General features: G+C 56.6%; 1 protein-coding gene across 3 annotated transcripts in view; it reads right to left on the reverse strand.

Annotated features, from left to right (window-relative positions):
• Positions 1-527: 527 nt before the first annotated feature.
• DIDO1 (death inducer-obliterator 1) overlaps positions 528-20,427 on the reverse strand; it is a 50,393-nt gene continuing 30,493 nt past the window's right edge. For 2 of the 3 annotated variants that reach the window (XM_082858143.1, XM_082858142.1), the window contains exons 8-16: positions 15,961-16,438; positions 15,554-15,713; positions 14,657-14,773; positions 14,397-14,501; positions 14,001-14,136; positions 13,249-13,777; positions 12,660-12,813; positions 11,850-11,939; positions 10,460-11,044 (exon numbers count right to left, since the gene is read on the reverse strand). In XM_082858143.1, the coding sequence (XP_082714269.1) occupies positions 10,703-11,044; positions 11,850-11,939; positions 12,660-12,813; positions 13,249-13,777; positions 14,001-14,136; positions 14,397-14,501; positions 14,657-14,773; positions 15,554-15,713; positions 15,961-16,438 (2,111 nt within the window). In that variant the 3' untranslated portion in view covers positions 10,460-10,702. Of the gene's footprint in view, positions 3,722-10,459; positions 11,045-11,849; positions 11,940-12,659; positions 12,814-13,248; positions 13,778-14,000; positions 14,137-14,396; positions 14,502-14,656; positions 14,774-15,553; positions 15,714-15,960; positions 16,439-20,427 lie in introns of those variants that run through there. The other variant, XM_082858144.1, reaches the window with a different exon arrangement.

Genomic DNA, 20,427 nt, shown 5'->3' on the forward strand with positions numbered 1-20,427 from the left:
CACATTCTTTGGGCTGGTAAAATTTAAACATTTTAAAATAAATTGTTATTTAAAATCCCACACTCTCTATTCAGATGTTGCTTTTAATCGTGTTTGGGGGTGGGGGGAACATGTAAGGGGACACCTAAACACCGAGCAAAACCAAGAGACGCGCCTCTGCTCCCTGGCTGGAGTCTGCAATTCAAATCTCTTCCTGACAAGAGGGAGATGCGCCTGCAGTTAAGTCCGGTGTTTCTCAGCATTCCAGAGACAGCGGACACAGCCATGCACAGAAACGCGCGGCCGCCTGCCCCGAACCCTGTGAAGTCCGCTTCTGGAAACAGGTATCACGGATGAGGTGTCAGGAAAGGTATGGCTCTGAGGTCCGCTAAACTCCCTTAAGGTTTACAATAGTCAGGCTACTGGAAAAGATAGCTGTATAACCCGAGAAAGCAATACGCGTTCGTGGGTACTTTCCCATTTCAGTACATTTAAACGGAAATGTTAAAGAGTTCTTAGTTTTTTGTTTACATTTAAAAAGCATCAGAATTGTAAAGGTGTGAAATTTCATAAGAAACCATCATACACAAAATTACAGTAATTTCTCAAGCCCAGAAGGTTCTGTCCTGTGCATGAGCACCCAGCTCTTTCCAAGACCACCTGCCTAGCACGTGAGCGCGGCTTCACGGGCGGCCCTAGGTCTGGGCGGTGGGGGCGGCGGCCCGCGGGGCCTCGGCCTTGGGGTCCCGGGGTCGCTCCGGGCTCCGACTACGGTCCCTGCGGCGCTCCCGCTCGCGGGCCTTGTCGCGGTCACGGTCCCTGCTGCGGGACCTCTCCCGGTCACGTCTACGGTCGCGGTCGCGGTCGCGGTTGCGGCTCCGCTCTCGGGCCCGGTCCCACTCGCGCCCCTTGTCCCTGCCCGCGTTGCGCTCGCGGCCCCGGTCCCACTCGCGGCCAGCGTCCTTGTCGCGGTGTCGGTCCCACTCGCGGCCTCGGTCCCAGTCCCGCTCGCGACTCCAGGTCCGGCCGCGTTCCCGCTCCCAGGGCTTCCCACGCTCCCGCTCGCGCCGGCGGTCCTCAAGGGCCCGGCCCGGGCGGCTGTCGGGCGGCGGGGCCTCGGGCTCCTCCGGGGCCTTGTCGCGGGGCCGCCCCTCGAAGCCTGGGCCTCTGTACTCGTGGCCCCTGCCCTCGCGGAATTCGGCCTCGGGGCCTGGGGCCGGCGCGGCGGGTGGCGCAGGCGGGTGGCTGGGCAGCTCCAGCAGTGGCCGGGGCGCCGGCTTGGGTCCGGGGGCGGCCGGGCCCTGGAAGTGGAAGCGTGGAGGCGCCGACTCGCTCTTCTCGGGGAAGGGAGCGGCCCCCCGCGGCCCCCCAAAGGGTAAGGGCGCCGGTGCCCTCTGGCCGGTGAACCTGGGCGGTGAGTGGACCCTCTGCTCTTCGAACTGCTGAGGCTGCATCCCCCTGGGTCCCGGCACGAATCCAGGAGCTTGGCCCCTGGGGCCTTCAAACTGCCCAGGGTGCGGCCCCCTCGGGCCCACAAAGTGGCCGGCAGGGGGGCCTCTCTGACCTCCGAACTGAGAGGGAGGAGGGCCACCTCGGGGTCCTTTAAACTGCGACAGCAGAGGCCTCCTCTGGCCCCCGAACTGGAAAGGCGTGGCGCCCCTGTTTCCCAGGAACGGGGCCTGCTCGGGCCCCTCGCACTGGCCAGGGGGGCCCGAGGCCTCACCGTAAGGGGCCTCCGGGAACTCCCTCTTCTCCCCGTGGGGGTCCTTGCGGTCTTCAAACGGAGGCGGCCCTGCTCCCCTGGGCCCGCCCAGGTGGGAAGGGGATGGGCCCCTCCCGTCCCCATAGGGAGGTGGCCCGTGTGGCCCTGAGAACAAGGAAGGGATGGGCCCCTTTTGGGGCCCGAATCTGGCTGGTGGAGGCCCCCCTCTCGGCCCGTCGTTATTAGAATTCTCTTCCGAGAACGGAGGGACTGGCCCCCGTGGGCCTGTGTAATTGGGGCCGTGAAGGCCCGACATCCCGAAAGCACGCGGTGCAGGCTCCCGCTGGCCTTGGAACTGGGGTGGAGGCCCCCCTTTCTGTGCTGCGGCGGGGAACGTGCCGGCCCCCTCACCTGGCCTGGGCTGTGGCTCTCTGTCTCCTTCGGCTTCAGCTGCCAGGGAGTCACTTTTCTCGGGAAACTGAGCATTGCTCTGATCGTCGTACTGGCAAGAGCCCAGAGGTTTTTCCTGAGAGTACCCTGGACCCGAGAAAGGATCCCTTCCTCCGGGAGGGTGGAAGGTCTGGCCCTCGTGCTGCGAAGGGAAGAGGGGCTGGAAGGAGGCACCCGGCGGCGTGGGCAGCAGCACCTTCCGGGCAGGCCTGGCCGCGCCGTCCCCGCCGGTCGCGCCCTCAGGCCCCGGGCTTTCCATGGGCTCCCGCAGAGGGCCGTCCTGCTTGGCCGGCAGTGGGGCCTCTTCGCCCGGAGCCCACGGTGGAGGGGCTGACTCTGGCTCCTCCTGGGCTGGGAGTGGCCCCGGGCCGGCAGCGGCCCCTCCGGGCGCTTCTCTGGCCAGCGGGGGCCTCGGGGCGGCCTCGCTCTCGTTGCTCTCCGCGGCCAACCGCCGGGCCTGCCGGGGGTCCCGGCTCAGCCGCGCCTCGGCGCTCGGGCCCGGAGCCTGGCTGCCAGTGGGGGGCGCGGCCGGCTTGGCCGCAGCCTGCGGCTCTGGCGGCAGGAGCGCAGCCTTGGGCGGTGGCGACATGAGCGCGTCCGACACGGAGAAGTGGGCCATGGAGGCCCCGACGGCCGCCCTCTGCTGCCTGAGCGCCTCCTCCTGCTCCTCCACCTGCCTCTGCTGCTCCTCGATCTGCTTGGTGAGCTCCTCTATCATCTGCTGCTGTTCGGCCAAGGAGGGCGCCGGCAGGCCCGGCCCGCCGTGCGCGTCCGCACACATTCTGGTGGGCAGGTCGTCGACGGTCACTTTGGCTTCTTCGAGGATCGTCTCGTCCTCCGGGTCATAGGCCACCTCCTCCCGCTCAGCTGCCTCCGCAGCCTTCTCCGCGTCCTGGCGTCGCCCGCGGTCTCCAAGCTGAGTGTCGAAGGCTCTCTCAGGCCCGTACTCTTCCTCGGGGTCATACGGCCTGTCGTCTTCCTCCTCCTCCAGAGCTCTGTCTTTTGAGAACTGACCAAACTGCTGGACAATTGGGTCCAGCAGAGGTGCTGCCGGCAGCCCGCCGCCGGCTTTGGCTCTCGAGTCCTGGTGGGGGGCTGGGGCCGACTCGGCAGGCTCTTTGGTGGGGGGGTCAAACGCCTTCTTCTTCCCAAAGAGAGTCTGCAGGATATGTTCTAGGGGCGAAGCTGTTTTTGAAGAAGAGGAAGTGACAGAGGAAGCGGCCACCGTCACTGACGCGGGTGATGCTGTGACAGTGTTCGTGGCTCCTGGTTTGAGCGACGACAGTATCTGTAACACGGAAGACGAGGCCGGCGCACCTGGTGCTTCTGGAGGAGGGGGTGGGGGTGGGGGAGACCCCGGGGGTGTGGTGCTGACAGCCGCGTCCCCTGGGCACAGCGGGTACTTGGGCGGCTTCTTCTCAGGGAGCAGGGCTGCTGGCACTCTGGGGTGGACGGGATCCACTTCTTCTTGTGTCTGAGTACGGGGCCGCTTCTCCTCTGTCTTGTCTAATTCGCCGGCATTTGAAGGACGCTTTATTTTTTGACAGATTACTAACCCCAGGATTATGTTTGGACGCGGTGACTCAAGACCTAAAAAACAAAACAGTTGTGCAAATTTTAGAATCGAATTGTAGCTTTTGTCCTTCAGGGGTAAACTCTGGGTGTGAAGGGCAGCGGGGGGATGGTTTCCAGAGGGAGGAGGAGGAAATTCTGTGGCAAAACAGAACCAAGTGTTTGAAGACCAGCTGCAAAAGATGCAGACTGCACCGCGCACCTGCCCGGCCTGACGGGCCCACAAACCACAAAACCAAGGGCCCAATGCACACGCGCATTCGCCCAGTGCTAAAATTATTACAGATTTTCAATTATACGCAACGCTAGGGTAGAGGCGTGCTGGGGGAGGTGGGGAAGGCCAGCACGCACACACTCCAGGCCGTTCACCTACTGGGAATGAAGCCTGTGTGTACCAGGATGTTTTCTAAACGAACTCTTAGCTGTGTTCCTTTATTTGACTCTTGCTACAAATGAGGAAGGCAGCACCCCCTTTCGACTTTAACTTACGAGCTGCAATATGTAAATTAAGCTATTCATACTAAAATTAAAGGTTCAATTAAGGACCAATTCTACAACTCAATTATAATGATCAACAAACTTATACTGATCGATATAGCACACGCCATTCGATAAGTTCATTGGTCACTGGTGTCAAAATTACAACTGACGGGAAAAGTGACGCTGACCAAAATGCCTAAAACAAATGTTCTTGCAGGTTTAGAAAGACGTTCAACGACCAGTAACTTATCAAAAGCTACCGAACGCTCAGGTCTCTGTCAACACAAGACGTGCGGCTTAAAGCCCAACGGTGTTCGGACAGGGGCAACAAAGGACAGACCACGTGGAGAACACGCTGGGAATTTCAGAACATTGCACAGTTCTTAAAAAATAATTATTTCTTTAAAAAGCCTTCATCCAAACATTGTGGATCGTGGTGCACTGTCCCAGGGATGCTACTGTCTCTGTACGGCTCCTCCACCCTCACACTAACAACAAACCCGGAACACCAACAGGGGAACAGAAAAGCCCGAGTCACAGATCGGTAAGTTAGGGAGAAGATAAACACGGGACCAGAATTTTGTTTCAACAGCATATTTAAAATTAATCAAATTGTATAAACTCAATTTACGCATAAATCACTATCGTGTAAAAGATATTCATGCTATATATTTTTTGTTTAATCACTAAAAAAGAAAATCAGCACTGTTTTTCCTATTCTTTCTGTGATTTTAAGTTGATCACAGATCAAATAGTTGTCTCTGGACACCCACTGTGTAGTTCTGAGCGCCTGTCACCCTTCCTAAATTCCAACAGAGGTGGGTTGACATGCCGAGCACGAGGGTGGCGGATGTCCCACCCCGCCCCCGAGGAGGAAGACCCGGCATGCCAGAGTGAGCTGGGCTGGCCCAGCATCCGCATGGATCGGCGAGGTGCTGCCGGCCCCCCTCCCCACTGTGCTCAGCGCCTCGTTTCACAGGCTGACATTCAAGGGCTGAGGTGCCCATGAAGACACCCACTCATGATAAGAGGAACGGCTTCTTCCAGAATGTCCTCTGCCTGCCCTTCTGATGACACTGGTGACTCAGGGGAAGGAGGAGCTGGGCAAAGGAGGGCGTGGAGACAGGAAGGCCAGGCCCACTGCACTGAGCATGGCATCCAGATGGTTCTGCTCAGATGTGAAAGATACTCTATCAAGTTTGCTTTCTAATCAAAATGAATTATTTTAACTTAAAATAGTAAATCTCTCACTCACTATAACAGCCACTTACTGAATAATTTACAGCTCACTAATATCCAGTTTGGGGCACAGTCAATAGCTCAGCTGGCTCTCGTGGCCCTTTCTGGACCGCCTGTCACTGACACGGCCCCAGAGCTGGCAGAGCAGGTCCCCAGCCGAGCCACAAGCTGGAGCCTTGGCCAGCTCTGTGAGCAGCAGCAGAGGAGGAATGTGCTCGGCCACGCGGGCGGGGGTGGGGAGGGCTGGGGAGCCCCGGCCAGGGGCATCCTCTCAGCAGCCCAGGGCCCACGACTGTCCTCTGTCCTCAGTGCAGATGGGCTATGCTACCTCTGAAGAGCTAAACTTCTAAGGTGCCAACACCAGGGCCTGCGGCATGAATCGCGTTTCAGGTCAAAGACGCTGTGTGTGGAGGCTAAGTCACTGCGTTAAATCCAGGGAGGTGGGGTCCTGTCCTCGGGAGGTGCGCCAGCCCTACAACTTGCAGCAGCTTCATATGCTTCCTAACAAAACTGATATATCCCAGACGTGGCAAAATTCTCTAGACTCTACCGTTTGTGGTCACAGGCATCACAGGTGAGGTTATAATTAAATTACTTAACATTTACATTTGTTTCGAAAACAGTTAACTCCCTGGAGACCAGCACCTAACTAAGCAGCTAGTATTGTTAAATGCCTCCCGCTCGACTACCTCGTCTACGCACACCCGTGAGCGATCTAACAAGGCTCGAGCTGGGCGAGTGTCAGCTTTGAATTTCCCCACTAGCCTTCCCCAGGATTTTACACGTAAATTGGGCTGTTTCTGAAGCAGTCAAATCTCATCTGCTTCACCTGTGCACGTTATGGCTGCATGAGACTTGAAACGTAACCAGCACCGTGGAGACGACTTACTCGTGGAAGAATATGATTCACTGTGCTACCGGGGCCTCGGCAGTGACCGTCAGGGAGGTGAGGGCACGTCTGGCTCCACCCCGCTCCGCACCCTCACAACAGGCGCCTGGCAAGGGCACGCTGGACACAAAGGGCTACTACCACTGGGGCGGTGGCAGGGGCAGCCTTCCCCTGAAGGCCCCATTTTCGGCCTGGGGCCCCTGTGGGCGCGCCCACTGTTGAGTGTGAGCCCTGGAGAGGAGAGGGCGCCCCGCTGGCTGCGTGCAGACAGGGCTCCCGCTGGGGCCCGGGGCGCCTCCCCGGCTCCGCACAGGGCCTCTGTCCCATGGTCACAAGCGGGGCGCTTACTTACCGACCTCCCTTTGAGGGTAGTGGTGAGGCTTATGACTCATCAAGTAGATGAGAACTAGGGGGGAGGCCACTGAACTATCATTTCCAGACACGGGGTACTGATCAGACTGAGCACCGGGGTGTCGGCACCCCTGCCCGACCCCCTCCAAATTGCGGGAGAAACGTGTCCACAATGTCCGGTGTGGATGAAACAAGCCTTCTTAGCTGCATGTAGGTCCCCGAGTCTTCACGGTGAAAGGGTCAGCCCCAGACCACCCGTACAGGGAAAGAAGTGGACAAACCCAGGGACGAGGGACAGCTGAAAAGGTGTGTGTGGATTTCCTGAGCCAAGACCCAAACCAGGATCTGTGTCCAGGTGTGTCAGCAACAGGGCCGCGGGGGAAGCAGCCCCCATGCACCTTGGATGTGGCACAGCGGGGGGACAAGGTTTAGTTTTAATAAACCAGATGAAAGCTGTCCAACTATCAAATGAGGCGTTTACCCCTAAATCTACCTGGAATGCTCCACTATTCAGTATTTAAAGTGAACACCTTCTTATGGTCTGAGTCCGACAAGATAAAACGTCCACACCTGCGGGAACAGAAACTGTGCTGGAGTTAGCCGCAACCGTCCTCGAAGAGGACTTGGGCAGAGACGCAGCAAATACGGGGAGAAGCAGCTGCCCGCCCGCCACACTCGGCTCCCATGCAGACTTCGCCCGCTCCCACTCTTGGGTCCCTAAGACCTGTGCAAAGCCAGGGCTCCGCGTCCCAGTGAGGAGAGCGTCGTCCATCCGTCCGCCCGCCCGTGTCCAGGCGCCCCCAGCACAGCACCGCCACCGGCACAGCCAGAAGCACACTGGCGTCGGCTGAGGCAAAGCAAGGTGGAGACAGTCCTCCGTCACAGTGCACCTGGATGGGCACCAAGAGCTACCAAATGGTTCAAATTCAGACAAACAATGACCAGTTTCCATGAAATATTTTTATTGATTTCAAAGGAGAGAAAAGCACTTTCCATTCAGCACGATTTTGCCTTTGATTACAGCATCTGTACACAGCTATGCACGCAGAAACTGAAGACGTGCTTACCTGACAATATTGCAAGTCACGGAAACGGTCTGCTAATTTAGGAAGCAGTTAAGCGTGAGGACAGAAGGCAGACACCACGGATGGAGCCAGCCTGCTAAGAGAATGGCCCTCGCCCTGCAATGCCTCGGAAGGCAGGTCCCTGTCCTCTGCTCAGGGTGGTCCACACCTTAGATGCCTGAGGGCCCTCGACAGGCGCCCCCCACCCCCTCGGGAGGGCCGGGCGCCCTGGCCTAGGCCCAGCATCCCATCTGACTGGTCTTCCTTCTGTGAATAAAGCCCCTAGACGCGCGGACCAGCTGAGACCCGAGTCCCCAGGGGTGGAGCCCCGTCAGTGTGTGTGGGACTGAGCTGAGCCGTGTCCACAGTGGAAGGACTGTCCGCTGGCTCAGAGGGACGCGGGCCTCCCAGCCGTCCTCCTCCAGGCTGTGTGACGTGGCGACGGCCTGGTGCCTCTGGGACAAGTCGAGGGAGCCCGGGAGGACAAAAGGCCCTGGAGGCAGACTGGGCTCGGATGGGCTCTGTTGCCGTGCAGGGACTGGGCTGTGGGTTCTGCGTGGAGACCACCCCGTGTCCACCATCCAAGCGTGGGGCGGAGAGGACGCTGACCACGAGCAGGCCGCGCAGGCCTCCCCGGCTCCGCACATGGATTCAACACCTCGTGTCCTCGCCTGCTTCTCCAGTGAGCCATACTGTCAAAATCTACGGGGCTCCCAAGTCCAGAGACGGACATGCCGAGTCAGGCACTCTCCACCCCCACAGACCTGCCCTCCTCCTCCCAGAGGCCCGCCCGCTGGCGGGCTGCCCGAAGTGGGAGGCCTGTGCCCCACCGAGGCCTTGGGATGGAGATGCGGCCGGGTCGGACCCTGACTCCACGCTTACTGGCCCTGCGAGCTCAGGCAGCAACAACCCTGGGCAGTGTGGGCGCTCCCTGCTGAGGGGCTGACATGGGGGGTCAAGGGTGCTCCCCTCAGGGTGCGGGGCCAGCGCTGCCAGGCAGCATGTGCTCAAGCCCACTGGCTGCTCCATCGACGGACACGGCAGCCCCTCAGAGTGGACCTGTGCCGTCAAAGGATGCTGTGCAGAGACGGGAGGAACACCCCTGGCCCACCTTCCAAACACTCATGCACACACACAACACGCACATGACGCACACACCACGAGCCTGGGACACACGGACGTCTGTACCCAGGGAGCGCCAAGTCACGCTACAAACGTGCGAAGCAGCTCAGGCAGGTAACGTGGCCTCTGGGGCCAAGGGAGTCTGGCTGATGTGCAGGTGTACAGAACACACACGGATGTTAACGTCAAACAAAGGTAGCAGGAGAATTAAAAATATATATACTAAATTGAGCGAGCTGAGATTTAGAAGCTCTTCGATTAAAAGTCTTTAGAAGTTTATGGTAAAATTTCCCATACAATCACATTTCGAAAGCCCCTCTTCCTACTTGATTTTAATGAAACCTTCGTTCTCTATTGTGGATGAAAACTCGCAGGCCTTTGAGCATCCCCTTCAGGAAGTGACAGCCTTGGGAATGCAGGTGGAGGAGTGATGTCCACTCCGCTGGTCATCAAGTGTGGTCACTTAGCAGATGAGGTGAGCGCCCTGCCCAGCCTTCCTTGTCCCCGTGTCACCCCGGAACACCCAACGCGGCCCCCTCCCTCTGCCAGCCAGGCCCCAACCCAGCACTGCACCAGCTCCCACCGCGGCTCCAACCGGGGGTCCCCTCGGTGGCCCCCGCGCCCCTGCCTCCTCACCACGCCTGACCTCAACCACCTCTGCCCCACTCAGGGTCTGTCTGTGGCCCCGAACCTGGCAGCCCCCTGCTCGTGTGACAAGGTGCACCGGGACAGAGTCAGGCAAGACCCCACCGCAGGCTCTGCAGGTGGAGCCGTGAGGGGGGCTCCAACGCGGGTGAAACAGGGCTTTGTCACCTCCCAGGTACCGCTGCTACAGACGCGCAGAGTGTGCATGTCACAGGATCTACGCTCACACTAGGCCCCGCTTAGGCTTCCACCCTTGTGACTGACCGGAGGCTCCTCATGGTATCGGGAAGTCGGCTTCACCACCGTCACCGCTGTGTCAGGAACACGGCGTCCAGGGAGCCGGCCAGTGCCCCAGGAGCTGCCCGCCAAGAACCTCGGCCACGGCCCTCCCTGCTGCCCATCAGGCAGCACTGCTTTAGCACGAGGAGTGGGACAGCCCCCCGGAGAGCTTGGCTTCTAACGTGTTTGGCACTGAGACAATTCCGTGTGTTATGTCAGGGAACACGAGCCCTGCGGTCACGGGGACCGACCAGGACGCTGGGCCCAGCCGCAGAGCCGCCGGGGCGCTGGCCATGGACACGGAGGCACCGGGCGCGGGCGTGGCCACCGCCTGTAGAAGCAAGTGCTTCAAGAGCGCTGACCGTGGGTTACACTCAGCATCTTCTAGGCTTAGCCGTTTTGGGGAGCGCCACGGCCAAGGAGACACTCCCATTTAGGCACCTTTCTGCGAGACTTAAGTCCCGTCAACTTCTCAGGGTTAAGAGGAGTTGGGTCCCCAGAGACCACGTCCCCCTTGGAATCACCCGTAGCTCCCTTGACAAGCCTGAACTTTCTTTCTGGTCAGCCTGTAAGTAATTCTTTAGAAGCAGCACTTTCTAAGGAATGAGTGAACAGAAAGTGGTCTGCCAAAGATAAGAATTCGAGCAGCAGATTTCAAAGTGACTATTTCTAGAACTAGTTCCTGTCTCAATGCTATTTCTCGTTTCTCCTCAAAACGAATGCCTGTAGCGAAGAGGCTTGGCCTGACGCCTGCAAGGAGGCAAGCCCGCAGGCCAGGCCCAGGCCCCGCCCTCCCGGCACTGCCCAGCTCCTGCCGCCAACACCCTGCTCACACGAGGCGGGCGGGCTCCGGACAGGTTTGTCCCTCTTCACAGGACTTTTCTAAGACAATTCACACCTTCCTCAGGGGACCTCCGGTGCCACCCTCCACTATCCAGGAAGTCCCATAGCGACGCTCCTTAACCCCTGCTCCCAAGTTCCGCTGCCAAAGGCCGGGTCTGGGTGAGGCACGCAGCTCGCTGGGACTGACTCCGCAGGGCGTGGGGGGGACGTGTGGGCAGAAGGCTGGGGCCTACCTGGTCCCTCAAAAGGCAGGAGTTTGGAGGGCACAGGGTCCGCGGCGCTCAGCGGGATCAGGTAGAGGTCCTTGACGTGCCTACTGTTGTTTGCCACGACGCCGAAGCGGCCGCGGCTGCTGAAATAGGAGTACAGAGAGATGTAGGCCACCTCCTCCTCCTCCGTCGCGGGGTGGAAGCGGATCAGACACAGCTCCTGCAACAAACAGAGGGCGGGGAGCATTGACCTGCGGCCTCTCGGAAAGGCAGCCGCTTCACCTTGCACCTAAGCCCCAAAAGCAGGAGGGAAGCGAGGAGAGGAGCAACCAGCTCTGATTCTGGCCGTCACAGCCCTGCTGCCCAACACATCCGAACAACGAGCTAGTGAAGAGCACACAGGCCCGAGTCTCAAGACTGCTGGGTTTGGTCTTGGTTTCGGAGGGACCGCTTCAAAACTACTCAGCCCCACTGTCCTCAACACAGAGCCCACCTCCTGGGGCACTCGTACTGATGGGGTACTCTGTGTGCAGGGCCAGCCTGGGGCGGTGTCTGACACAGAGCTAAGTGACCACTAAGCGTGTGATGAGCTGCCCGCAGCTCCGAAACGGGAGGGCTGAACTAGACCAGGGTTGTAACCCTTCTGTGACCCCAGTGAAAACAAGAGCCCCTCCCCCAAAGAGCACTGCACACGCAGACACACAGCTGCGTCCGCATTTCAGGGGTTCAGACTCCAGCCCAGCCGCCTCCCCCCACCTCTACTCCATCAGCTCAGACAAGAAGGGACAGAGCATCTGTATTCCTAGCTCTGAACTGCACATGCGCTTTCACAAAGCTTCCACCGTCATGCTACTCAGACACCCCTTCACAGGTTAGCCAGCTATGAACTTAAACGTTCACCTGCAAGTATCTCACGAACTAGAGACATTTCAAGTATTAACGTGCAAGACGAGAGTCAAAGAAAGAGCCGTGTGTAAACAAACCCCTTCCTCCTCGGGTGCAGAGGTCAGACTGTGGGCAGGTACCTTAGACACTGAAGATCTGAGCTTGCCGACGTAATCCCAGACCGTCTTTGGGGCAATCCTTCCGCCAATGTGAATCGTGTCGGGCAGGTCCTAAGTGAAATGAACTCTGATTAAATGGCCAGTGGAACCGTGGCGGTCAGAGAGAGACCCCAAACTACCCGAGATTCACAACTAAGAAAACTGCAACTATCCCAAACAAAGCAGCAATAACTGTGTCAAATGTTGCTTAGCTGACTAACATCCGGGATTATGAGTGACCACACCCAAGGGTGGCAGGAGGAGAAGCTTCTGCTCAATAGGGTGACAGTCAGCAGTATGTTTTACTGTTGTCTTTTAGGAACATACACATAAAGATCCAGGTATGTCTCAGAAGTGACTGAGCACTCTTTGTTAAGTCTGAAATGCTAGTGATGTTTTGCTAATTTTGAAAAATGAAAGACCTGTCACGTGTGCCCCTCCACACCAAGGCAGTTCATGCGTGTCTGGCCACACCTGCAGTGGGCACATGCACACCCAGGTTGGTTTTGCACGAGCTCTAGTGAACAGAGGGAGAAGGAAGACAAGCTTCAGCTTTTTCAGAAAAGATGGAGGGTCTGATTTCTCATTTGAATTTTCGCCACTGTCCAAACCACGTAACCTGCTGACTCAGCCAGGCAACCCCTATTCTGCCTTCAGAGATGCTGCGTGTCCAGACACTCAGCAGGAAGGTGGTCACACGCCTGACTCCAGCGCGGGACCAGAGTGCCCGTGGAAAACGCGTGCACGCACACACACACGCACACACACACTTCTCTCCCTCCTGGCTCTAACCTCACTGAGATAATCAAAACATCCAGAGACAGGATACGCCTTAGTGACAAACTTCGCTACACTCTGCATGTTAATAAATCCTTTCCAAATGGTGCCGAGTCGAGACAAAAAGAGGGTGGTATCGCCTTCTGGAGGGGAGCGGGACTCTGAGATGCTGCAAAACAAAACCACAGAAGATGCATGAATCTTTCTCTCTGCCCAAAGAATCCCCAATATTTATTTATTTATTTAACGTGTTTACAAAAGCAAAGTGAATGCCTGCAAGTTTTGATAGCTTACTTTTTCAAATTAATTACTTTAATCATAATGACATAAACACATTCTGGTCAAAGAAATATAAACTATATAGGCAATAAACTGGATGGCTGTAAATTTAAATTCCAGTTTTCAGGAACTATATTTCTAAGGTGATAATTAGTCATCCTAAAACTGAAGCCTTAAAAAAACACCTTTTTAAAATAGAAAATTGAGGAGAGTTGTATTTCTGGGTGGATTTCAGAGCCGAAAGACTGAATCACTCATTACTGCTCCTGTTCATCTGAAAGAAAGGCCACAGCTCAGCTGCTCAGACCACACACGGGGGCCGCACCTGATGCTTGGCGACGGTGGGACCGACAGGAGGTATCTGGGCTCGGGCGATGCGGACGGCTTGGCCAGGATGGACTTGGGCACCGTCACGGAGGTCGGCACAGGCTTCGGGACGTCCTGTCGGGGCTCCGCTGGGTGGGCGCTGTCTGGGCGGGCTGCCGAGGGAGCCGTGCCCGTGCTCGGCCCGCCTTGTGCAGTCCTGGGGTCGCGGCCAGACACCGTGACTGTGGTGAGCACTCCGCCGCCCCCAGGGGCCGGGCAGGGGGCGCCTTCCAGGGCGGAGGGCTCGGGGTGGCCGTCCTCTGGAGGCACCGGGAGGGACCCTCCCTCCAAATGGGTGCAAGCAGCGCTTTCCAGGTCTGGCTCCGAGGCGTTTTCAGGCAGAGTTCCTGGTGCCGCATGATCGGCTGAGCTGGGAGCGGGCTCAGAGGCAGCGCTGTCATGCTTGGACTTTGAGTCCTCCCTCCTGGCAGAAGTTGGCCACTTTTGCTTTTGCGGAGCTGGCTCATCTTCCGACGACGGAACCTGACCTGGAGAACGGAAGGAAGGCCCTCGTGAGAAATCCCACACGTTCGAGAGCAAAGCCTGCCCGTGGGTAGACAGACGATCACTGCTTTAAAACAACACTACTATAAAGGCAGGGGCTCACTTCCTAAGCTTAGAGAAACGATTCTACCCTTTCCACTGTGTAACCTGGTTTGAATGCAGCTGTCCCGAGAAGGGTCTCCACAGTCTCCCCCAAGATCTGCTCACCTGTGCAGATCTTACAATTCAGGTCAAAGAGGTGCGCCCGGTGCTGCCCGGTCGTGTCCTGCAGCATGCTGCCGACAAGGTCCAGCAGCGGGGCTGCACTCCTCTCGGGGGCCGCCCGCACCGATTCTTGCTGTTCCTAAAGCACAAGAAGCAGAGGTCATTTCTCTGCCACCCCCTCTCCAAATCAGCAGCACCCATGGAAGAAACATCTCACGTGATTAAGAACCACTGAAAAAAGAGCAAAAGGACCACTGAATGCAAGCACTTGAGAAGCAACACCACCACACACGCTTGTGTCAGCTCAGCATCTTGCCCAGTAATTCCGGCACCTAACAACGTCTGGAACGGGATCATCTTAGTCAATTCTCGTGAGCACTGGAAATCCTAAACGCTTACATCAGAATCTGATACTGGCGGAGAATCTTCCATATCGGGAATAGCTTCCTGTTTAACAGTTGGCTTCTTAGTCTCATTATGCAATTTAGTTCTGGACTCCATCACCTAAGATGAAAAAGACAGACAAACGTGAAAACTTAGCCCTTCTTTCCCAAAGGGACTCTCTCATGCCAACGGGCTATTAATTCACTCTGGGTTGGGGGGGGGGCGCTGGTGTCAGGCTTCTGGCACCCGCAGCCTCCTCTCCCGTCGGCACTCACAGGCTTTGACGATCTCTCTTTCCACATGGAAAGCTCTTTGGAGACAAGTTCTTCTGGCTTCATTCTCACAAGTTTTGCCAAAGAGATTTCTTCACGCAGAACACGATGGAAGAGCCCCTGTAAACAAACATCTCTCGTTCACTCGTTCCCTCTAAGAGGGCTTCCCTCTAAGAGGGCTTCCCTGGTGGCGCAGTGGTTGAGAGTCCGCCTGCCGATGCAGGGGACACTGGTTCGTGCCCCGGTCCGGGAAGATCCCACATGCTGCAGAGCGGCTGGGCCCGTGAGCCATGGCTGCTGAGCCTGCACGTCCGGAGCCTGTGCTCCACAACGGGAGAGGCCACAACAGTGAGACGCCCGTGTACCGCAAAAACAAAAAAACAACAAAAAACAAAAAAACCCCTCTAAGATACTAGAGAGGATGTGGAGATGGGCAGCAAGGCAAGCCCCTGCCCCGCAGCAGGACGAGGGCCCGGAGCATCCCATCGATGCTCGGAGAACAAGGGCCCTGAGGTCGGGCAGCTGATCTCGAGTATCCCGCCGCACTGACCCTGCTACAAAGACCACTTCACAGAAAACACAATCGACTGAAGAAGGTACAGTGTTAGGGACAAAGGTAGAAGAAATCCCTTCTGCCAGGGGGTTAACAAGGCGAAATGGAAAGTCAGAGTATGTGCCCTGCTTCTAAACACAGGTAAGAGGTCAAGAGGCCGATCCAGACAGCGTGGGCCCCGGCAGGCACACAGGCGTGCGGGTGGCAAGAACCTCAGCGGGCGAGCGCCTGGCCCCACGGGAACAGCATGCCACTCACCCACAGCTGCAGGGGGACCCACTGCCCTAACCCAGGCCTGGGCAGCACGTGGCCAGGACTGCCCCCTCTCCTGACGGTCGGACACGCACCTGGTTTTTGGGGTCCTTGAGGTTGAACATGAGGCTGCGGTACTTGCTCTTGTACCGATTGTCTGTGACTCGGAACAAGTTAAACATCTCCTTCTCGATGTGCAGTGCAATTTTTCCTACTTCATTTTCGGTCATGATTAAGTCATCGCTGTCAGTGACTCTAGATGGAATGAAAAAAACCCCACGGTAACTGCTGCATTTACATGCCATGTGGGATCTCAGCTCCCCAACCAGGGATAGAACCCCAGTGCCCCCTGCAGTGGAAGCGCGGAGTCTTAACCACTGGACCACCAGGGAAGTCCCACATGTGACATTTTTCTTAAACAGCGGAGCCATCGCGAAACCACCACCCTTTACGTGGAAAACTTTCCACTTTAACATTTAAGAAACAAAGTGGAACAGCCCACCTTTTCCACAAGATCTCCTTCAAGGAGCGTCTTATGTTTTGCCGAATTTGAGAATTTGGCTGTGACGAGGCGGGGCTCGCGGGGCCCAGGCGTCCCGGGGCTGGAGAGGCCAGGGGAACCGAGGTGGTCCCAGGCTTCCTGATGGCGCCCACCGAAGCAGCAGAGCTGGGAAACTTTCTGGAAGCAGACGTGGCAGCAACAGGTGCCAGCCCTGCCTGCTTGGCCGAGGGAGCGCTGCCCGAGGGGGAGGGGGCAGCCGAGAGCCATGGCCTCTTGGGGATGGTGCCCTTGAAACCCGGTGGCGTCTTTTTGATGGCCAGTTTGGCTGCTGCCGCGTTTGCAAAAGGAGGGGACTTCTTTGGAAGGAGATTTCTGGGCGAGGGTTGCTTGCTGCCTCCCGAGGAGCCTGGAGGAGCCGCCTTCTTCGGCACCGCCGCCACCGCCACCTTTGCCTCTGCGCGTCTGTCCTCCTTCACGGCTGCAAAGGAGAGGGGCCCGCTTAGTGAGGTAGGGGTGCAGGGGACCCCACACAGCACGTGCACCCGAAACCAGCAAAGCTAATAACCCAGCATCACTGAGACAGATTTAAAGTAACTGTTAAATTCAGAAAAGGAGTGTAAAAGGGCTACCAGCAACATTTATGACAGCGAGTATACTTTGTTTCAGAGATAAATGCTTTATTATTAAAACTTTGACTTCAACCGATGAACCAGTAAGCTATCAAAGGCTTGATTTAAACCGTTAGCTTAGCTTGGAACTCGAAGGGCAAATTTTGCTGTATCAAGAGAAGGTATAGATTTCAAAGACCACTCTCATGGAGAGTCCCAGTGCAGTTTTTGGTGAACAGGAGCTTAGAAAATCTTTCCAGGGTGGATCAGACACATTCTCTTCGAATGCATATCCAAGCCCCACCTCGGGGGCCCATGGGGCACTGGAAGGACTAGCGAGAGTCCACCCTGGGGTTAGCGGCTCACAGGTGTTCACCGTCCTCTTGGACAAAAGTCAACTGGACGTGGTGATGTTAATAAAATATAGAATGTTGGCAGAAAACTGCAACATGGGGGGAGACCAGTTATTTTTACACTAGGAGCTGGGTGGCAGGAACGCCACCTGCTGTCATTCACACCCCTCTAGCTGCAGCTCGCTATTGGGTAAGACAGTAGGTTAGCACTTTCAATGCAAACAAGGATTACAGCCAAAAGCTAAAATGAGAATCTTTATGCCAGTACTTCGCATGGACTGATTACACTTAATCCCGTATCAGACCATCAGAATTACAGTCAGAGGCAAGCAAGGAGATTCATCCTAAGACCAGTTCCTCAGTCTTAGGGGCGTGCGGCCCAGCAGAGGTACGTGGGGAGCCGTGACTGAGAGCAGGGGCGTGTTTCCAGATGGCCCCGCTCAGGCCCACCGCCCAGAACGTCTGGGACCCAGGGCAGAATGGGGTGGGGGCGGGGGCAGGCAGGTCCAGGGAGCAAGCCAGGAGAGCACAGGGACACCACCTAGGGCCACGTCACACAGGACCGACGGAGAAGCCGCCTCCCCAGGCGTAGGCTCTTCTCAACTACCCACAGCGCAGTGAGCCCCTAGATTCTAAACGGGAGACTTCGAGATGCTCTAGCAGCCTTCCAGTTTTACGCAGGGGTTGAAGACCCACCAATTCCAGTCAGCTGCCGGGGCTTCCTGCAACTGTCCTAGTGAAGCAGGGAGAAATCTGAAGTCTGGGGAGAGAGGCGAGAGCCTGTCTGCAAATAAGGCCTGACCCCACAAGAGCCCCCAAGGCGTTCACAGCCTACACCCTGCGTGACCATCCTGGCAAAGGGCCGGAGTGCTGCCCTCAGGACTGCCTTCCTCCAGCACTGGTCAGGCCAGTTCAGCCACAGGTGTTAAAAGCCCAGGGACCGCAAGATTTTTCCATTTCATAGTACAGGCGAAATTACCTAATTTTACAGTTTGCAACAGCGCTACACACATCCAAAACTTAGAACCGTGTTAGAAGTACCTCAATGTCATCAAGCAACAACCCTGACTGCAAATCTATTTTCATCTCACAGAGCACCCCCCGACCTCATGTCCCCTTGTCCACGGTGTCCCAATCACTGGCCCCACAAGTGCCGGCACCCCCGGGCTATGCTGTCCAGGCTTTCCCAAGACCACCCACTCCCTGCTGAGCAGCCCTTTCCCAAGACCACCCTGCTGGCTGTCACCCATGTCCCGTCAGCAAGTCACAGCTAACAAAGTAGGAACTGCGGACGTCATAGGAACTAAGACTAAGTACTATGATTCTATGTATATTATTTCATCAGCTCAAATCCATATTCCTAAGGCGCTACCATACCTCAGTACACGGAAACATATCTTTACCAGCTCAGCCTTGGCTAACAGGGGCCACAGCACTTAATCTGGGTGGGGGGTGGGGGGGAACGACTGCTAGAGCTTAGGTTAAATGAAATGGACAGAGGCCCCTCTTCTTGGGGGAAGGAACAAGAGTGGAGTGGAGCAGGACGCGGTGCCAGCTGTGACTGCCAGCAGGGGATGAAGGAACAAACCCGTCAGGATTAAAATCGAGTCCTAAGACCAGCTCAGTCACTGACTTTTTACAAACTTTGCTGAGATTTTAGTAGCACACTTTTAAACAACTGTAAAAAGCTGGCCTAAGGTGCTTCCAGAATCCTCAGTGAGGCACCCATGATGGGGCCTCAAACAACTCTTATCATGTGACATTTACATTGTTTCAAGTGACAATTCCTGTTGACTTCGAAAACATTCACTCCCTAAGATCAACGCTTCCACTGGTCTAACCGGTGTTTTCTCTCATTCAGGGAAAACAGAAGCCAGGAGCTTATTTTTAGGACATTCACAGTACAGGTGATTAAAGTGACCTGCTATCCAAGAGTGGTAACAGTAAATGAACGTAATCTATTTAAAAAGCAGGGGATGGCTTTCCTTAACCATTATGCTGCTCTTCTATAAAATTAGCTGCTTCTGGCTTTTAAAAGTCAACTTTCATCATCCCTCACCTGCATCTCAGAGCGTATGTAAGTGTAATTACATAAATAAAAAGTTGGTAAGATGTGGGAACTGGTGGACCCCAACAGCAAGTCAGCTCTATCCCTCTCCTACTTTGAGGGAAAATGCTCAAAACAGAAAACAGTTGCATCTGGTCCCACGGTCAGCTGGATGTGGGTTAGCTGCTGCTGGAATGGCAGTGACACGGTGTAGTGCCAAAGTGTCTGACAGTGACAGAAGCATTACTTCTGAGTAGAGCTAAAATCAGATTTGCAAATTCATCCAAATTCCCTTTTAACTGTATTATGTGTATACATTCACAGAAGAGCAAGGCGTAACCAACCAACCACGAAGCACCAGTTCTAGAACAGGAAAGCAGCACACCCCCATGGTAGAGTGGCTCCAGCAGTGGCAGGCCCCCAGTGCTGCCAGCTCGAGGCAGCGTGACCACCTGCCCATGTGCCGGACAGAGACGGCCTCCTGGGAGTGTACACCCAGTCTGGGCCATCCCGGGGTCTGCCTATGGGGAAAAGAGTGGCCCAAGCTCCAGGGCAGGTGCTGTCTTGGGGAGCAGATACAGGAGGAAATGCTGGCCGGTGGCCAGGCCACCGCCCCAGATGACGTCGTTTCTGCTGGGTCTGGCCATTGGTTTATACTGGAAACGAGTTGTTTGTGGTGAAGCCCGGTAGGAACCAGGCAGGCCGGTGCGCTCAGGGACCAGCAACAATCTAATTGGCTAACTTCCCAATAAGCACGAAACTGGGGGCCTTGCCACACGGCAAGGTGTGGGCCGTGGTGCTGTGGCATCGCTGGCCACTGGGTGGCACTGGTGGGCCTTGGTGGGGACAGGAGGAAACGGGAGTGGAAGCTGTGTTACTCCGAGCAGCCAGTGCTGTGCAGCAGGACGAGGAACCAGCGCCGGGCAGGAGCCCGAGTCGCACAGCATCGCGCGGCCCCCGCCCAGTGACAGCCGTTGTCGGGGTGGCCCCTCACAGGGACCAGTGAAAAACCCTGAGGGATGGTCACTGCTTTATACCTTTTGTCCTGCCCCAAAGAGGTGCCAATTTACCCTAAAAATCCCCAGATATGAGGCTTTCAGTCACACTGACACGTGTGGGGGGGGGAGAGACACTACTCAGAATGATTGGCTGTAAACGCCAAAGAAATCAAAGAGCTTCTTATGTGACCAGGCGCCAAGCAAGCCCACGTGGTGCAGGTCGGAACGTCCCCTCCCCCCCCCCATTCCCACAGGGCCCCAGATCCACCCAGGCTCAGTGGTGAGGCCGAGGCAAGGCAGCTACCGCCACAAGGCCCGGGTAACCGGGTAACGTAACGGGACCAGCCAGGGCTCAGAGGACACAGTGGAGCAGCAGGGGCTGGGGGGAGTGGGCTCTGCTCACTGTGACATCAGCTCTATTTTCAGCTCAGCCTGACACGTGTACGAAGACGTTTCTCATT

Source organism: Leucopleurus acutus (genome assembly GCF_964270905.1).
Source record: "Leucopleurus acutus genome assembly, chromosome: 16".
Classification (NCBI taxonomy): Eukaryota; Metazoa; Chordata; class Mammalia; order Artiodactyla; family Delphinidae; genus Leucopleurus; species Leucopleurus acutus.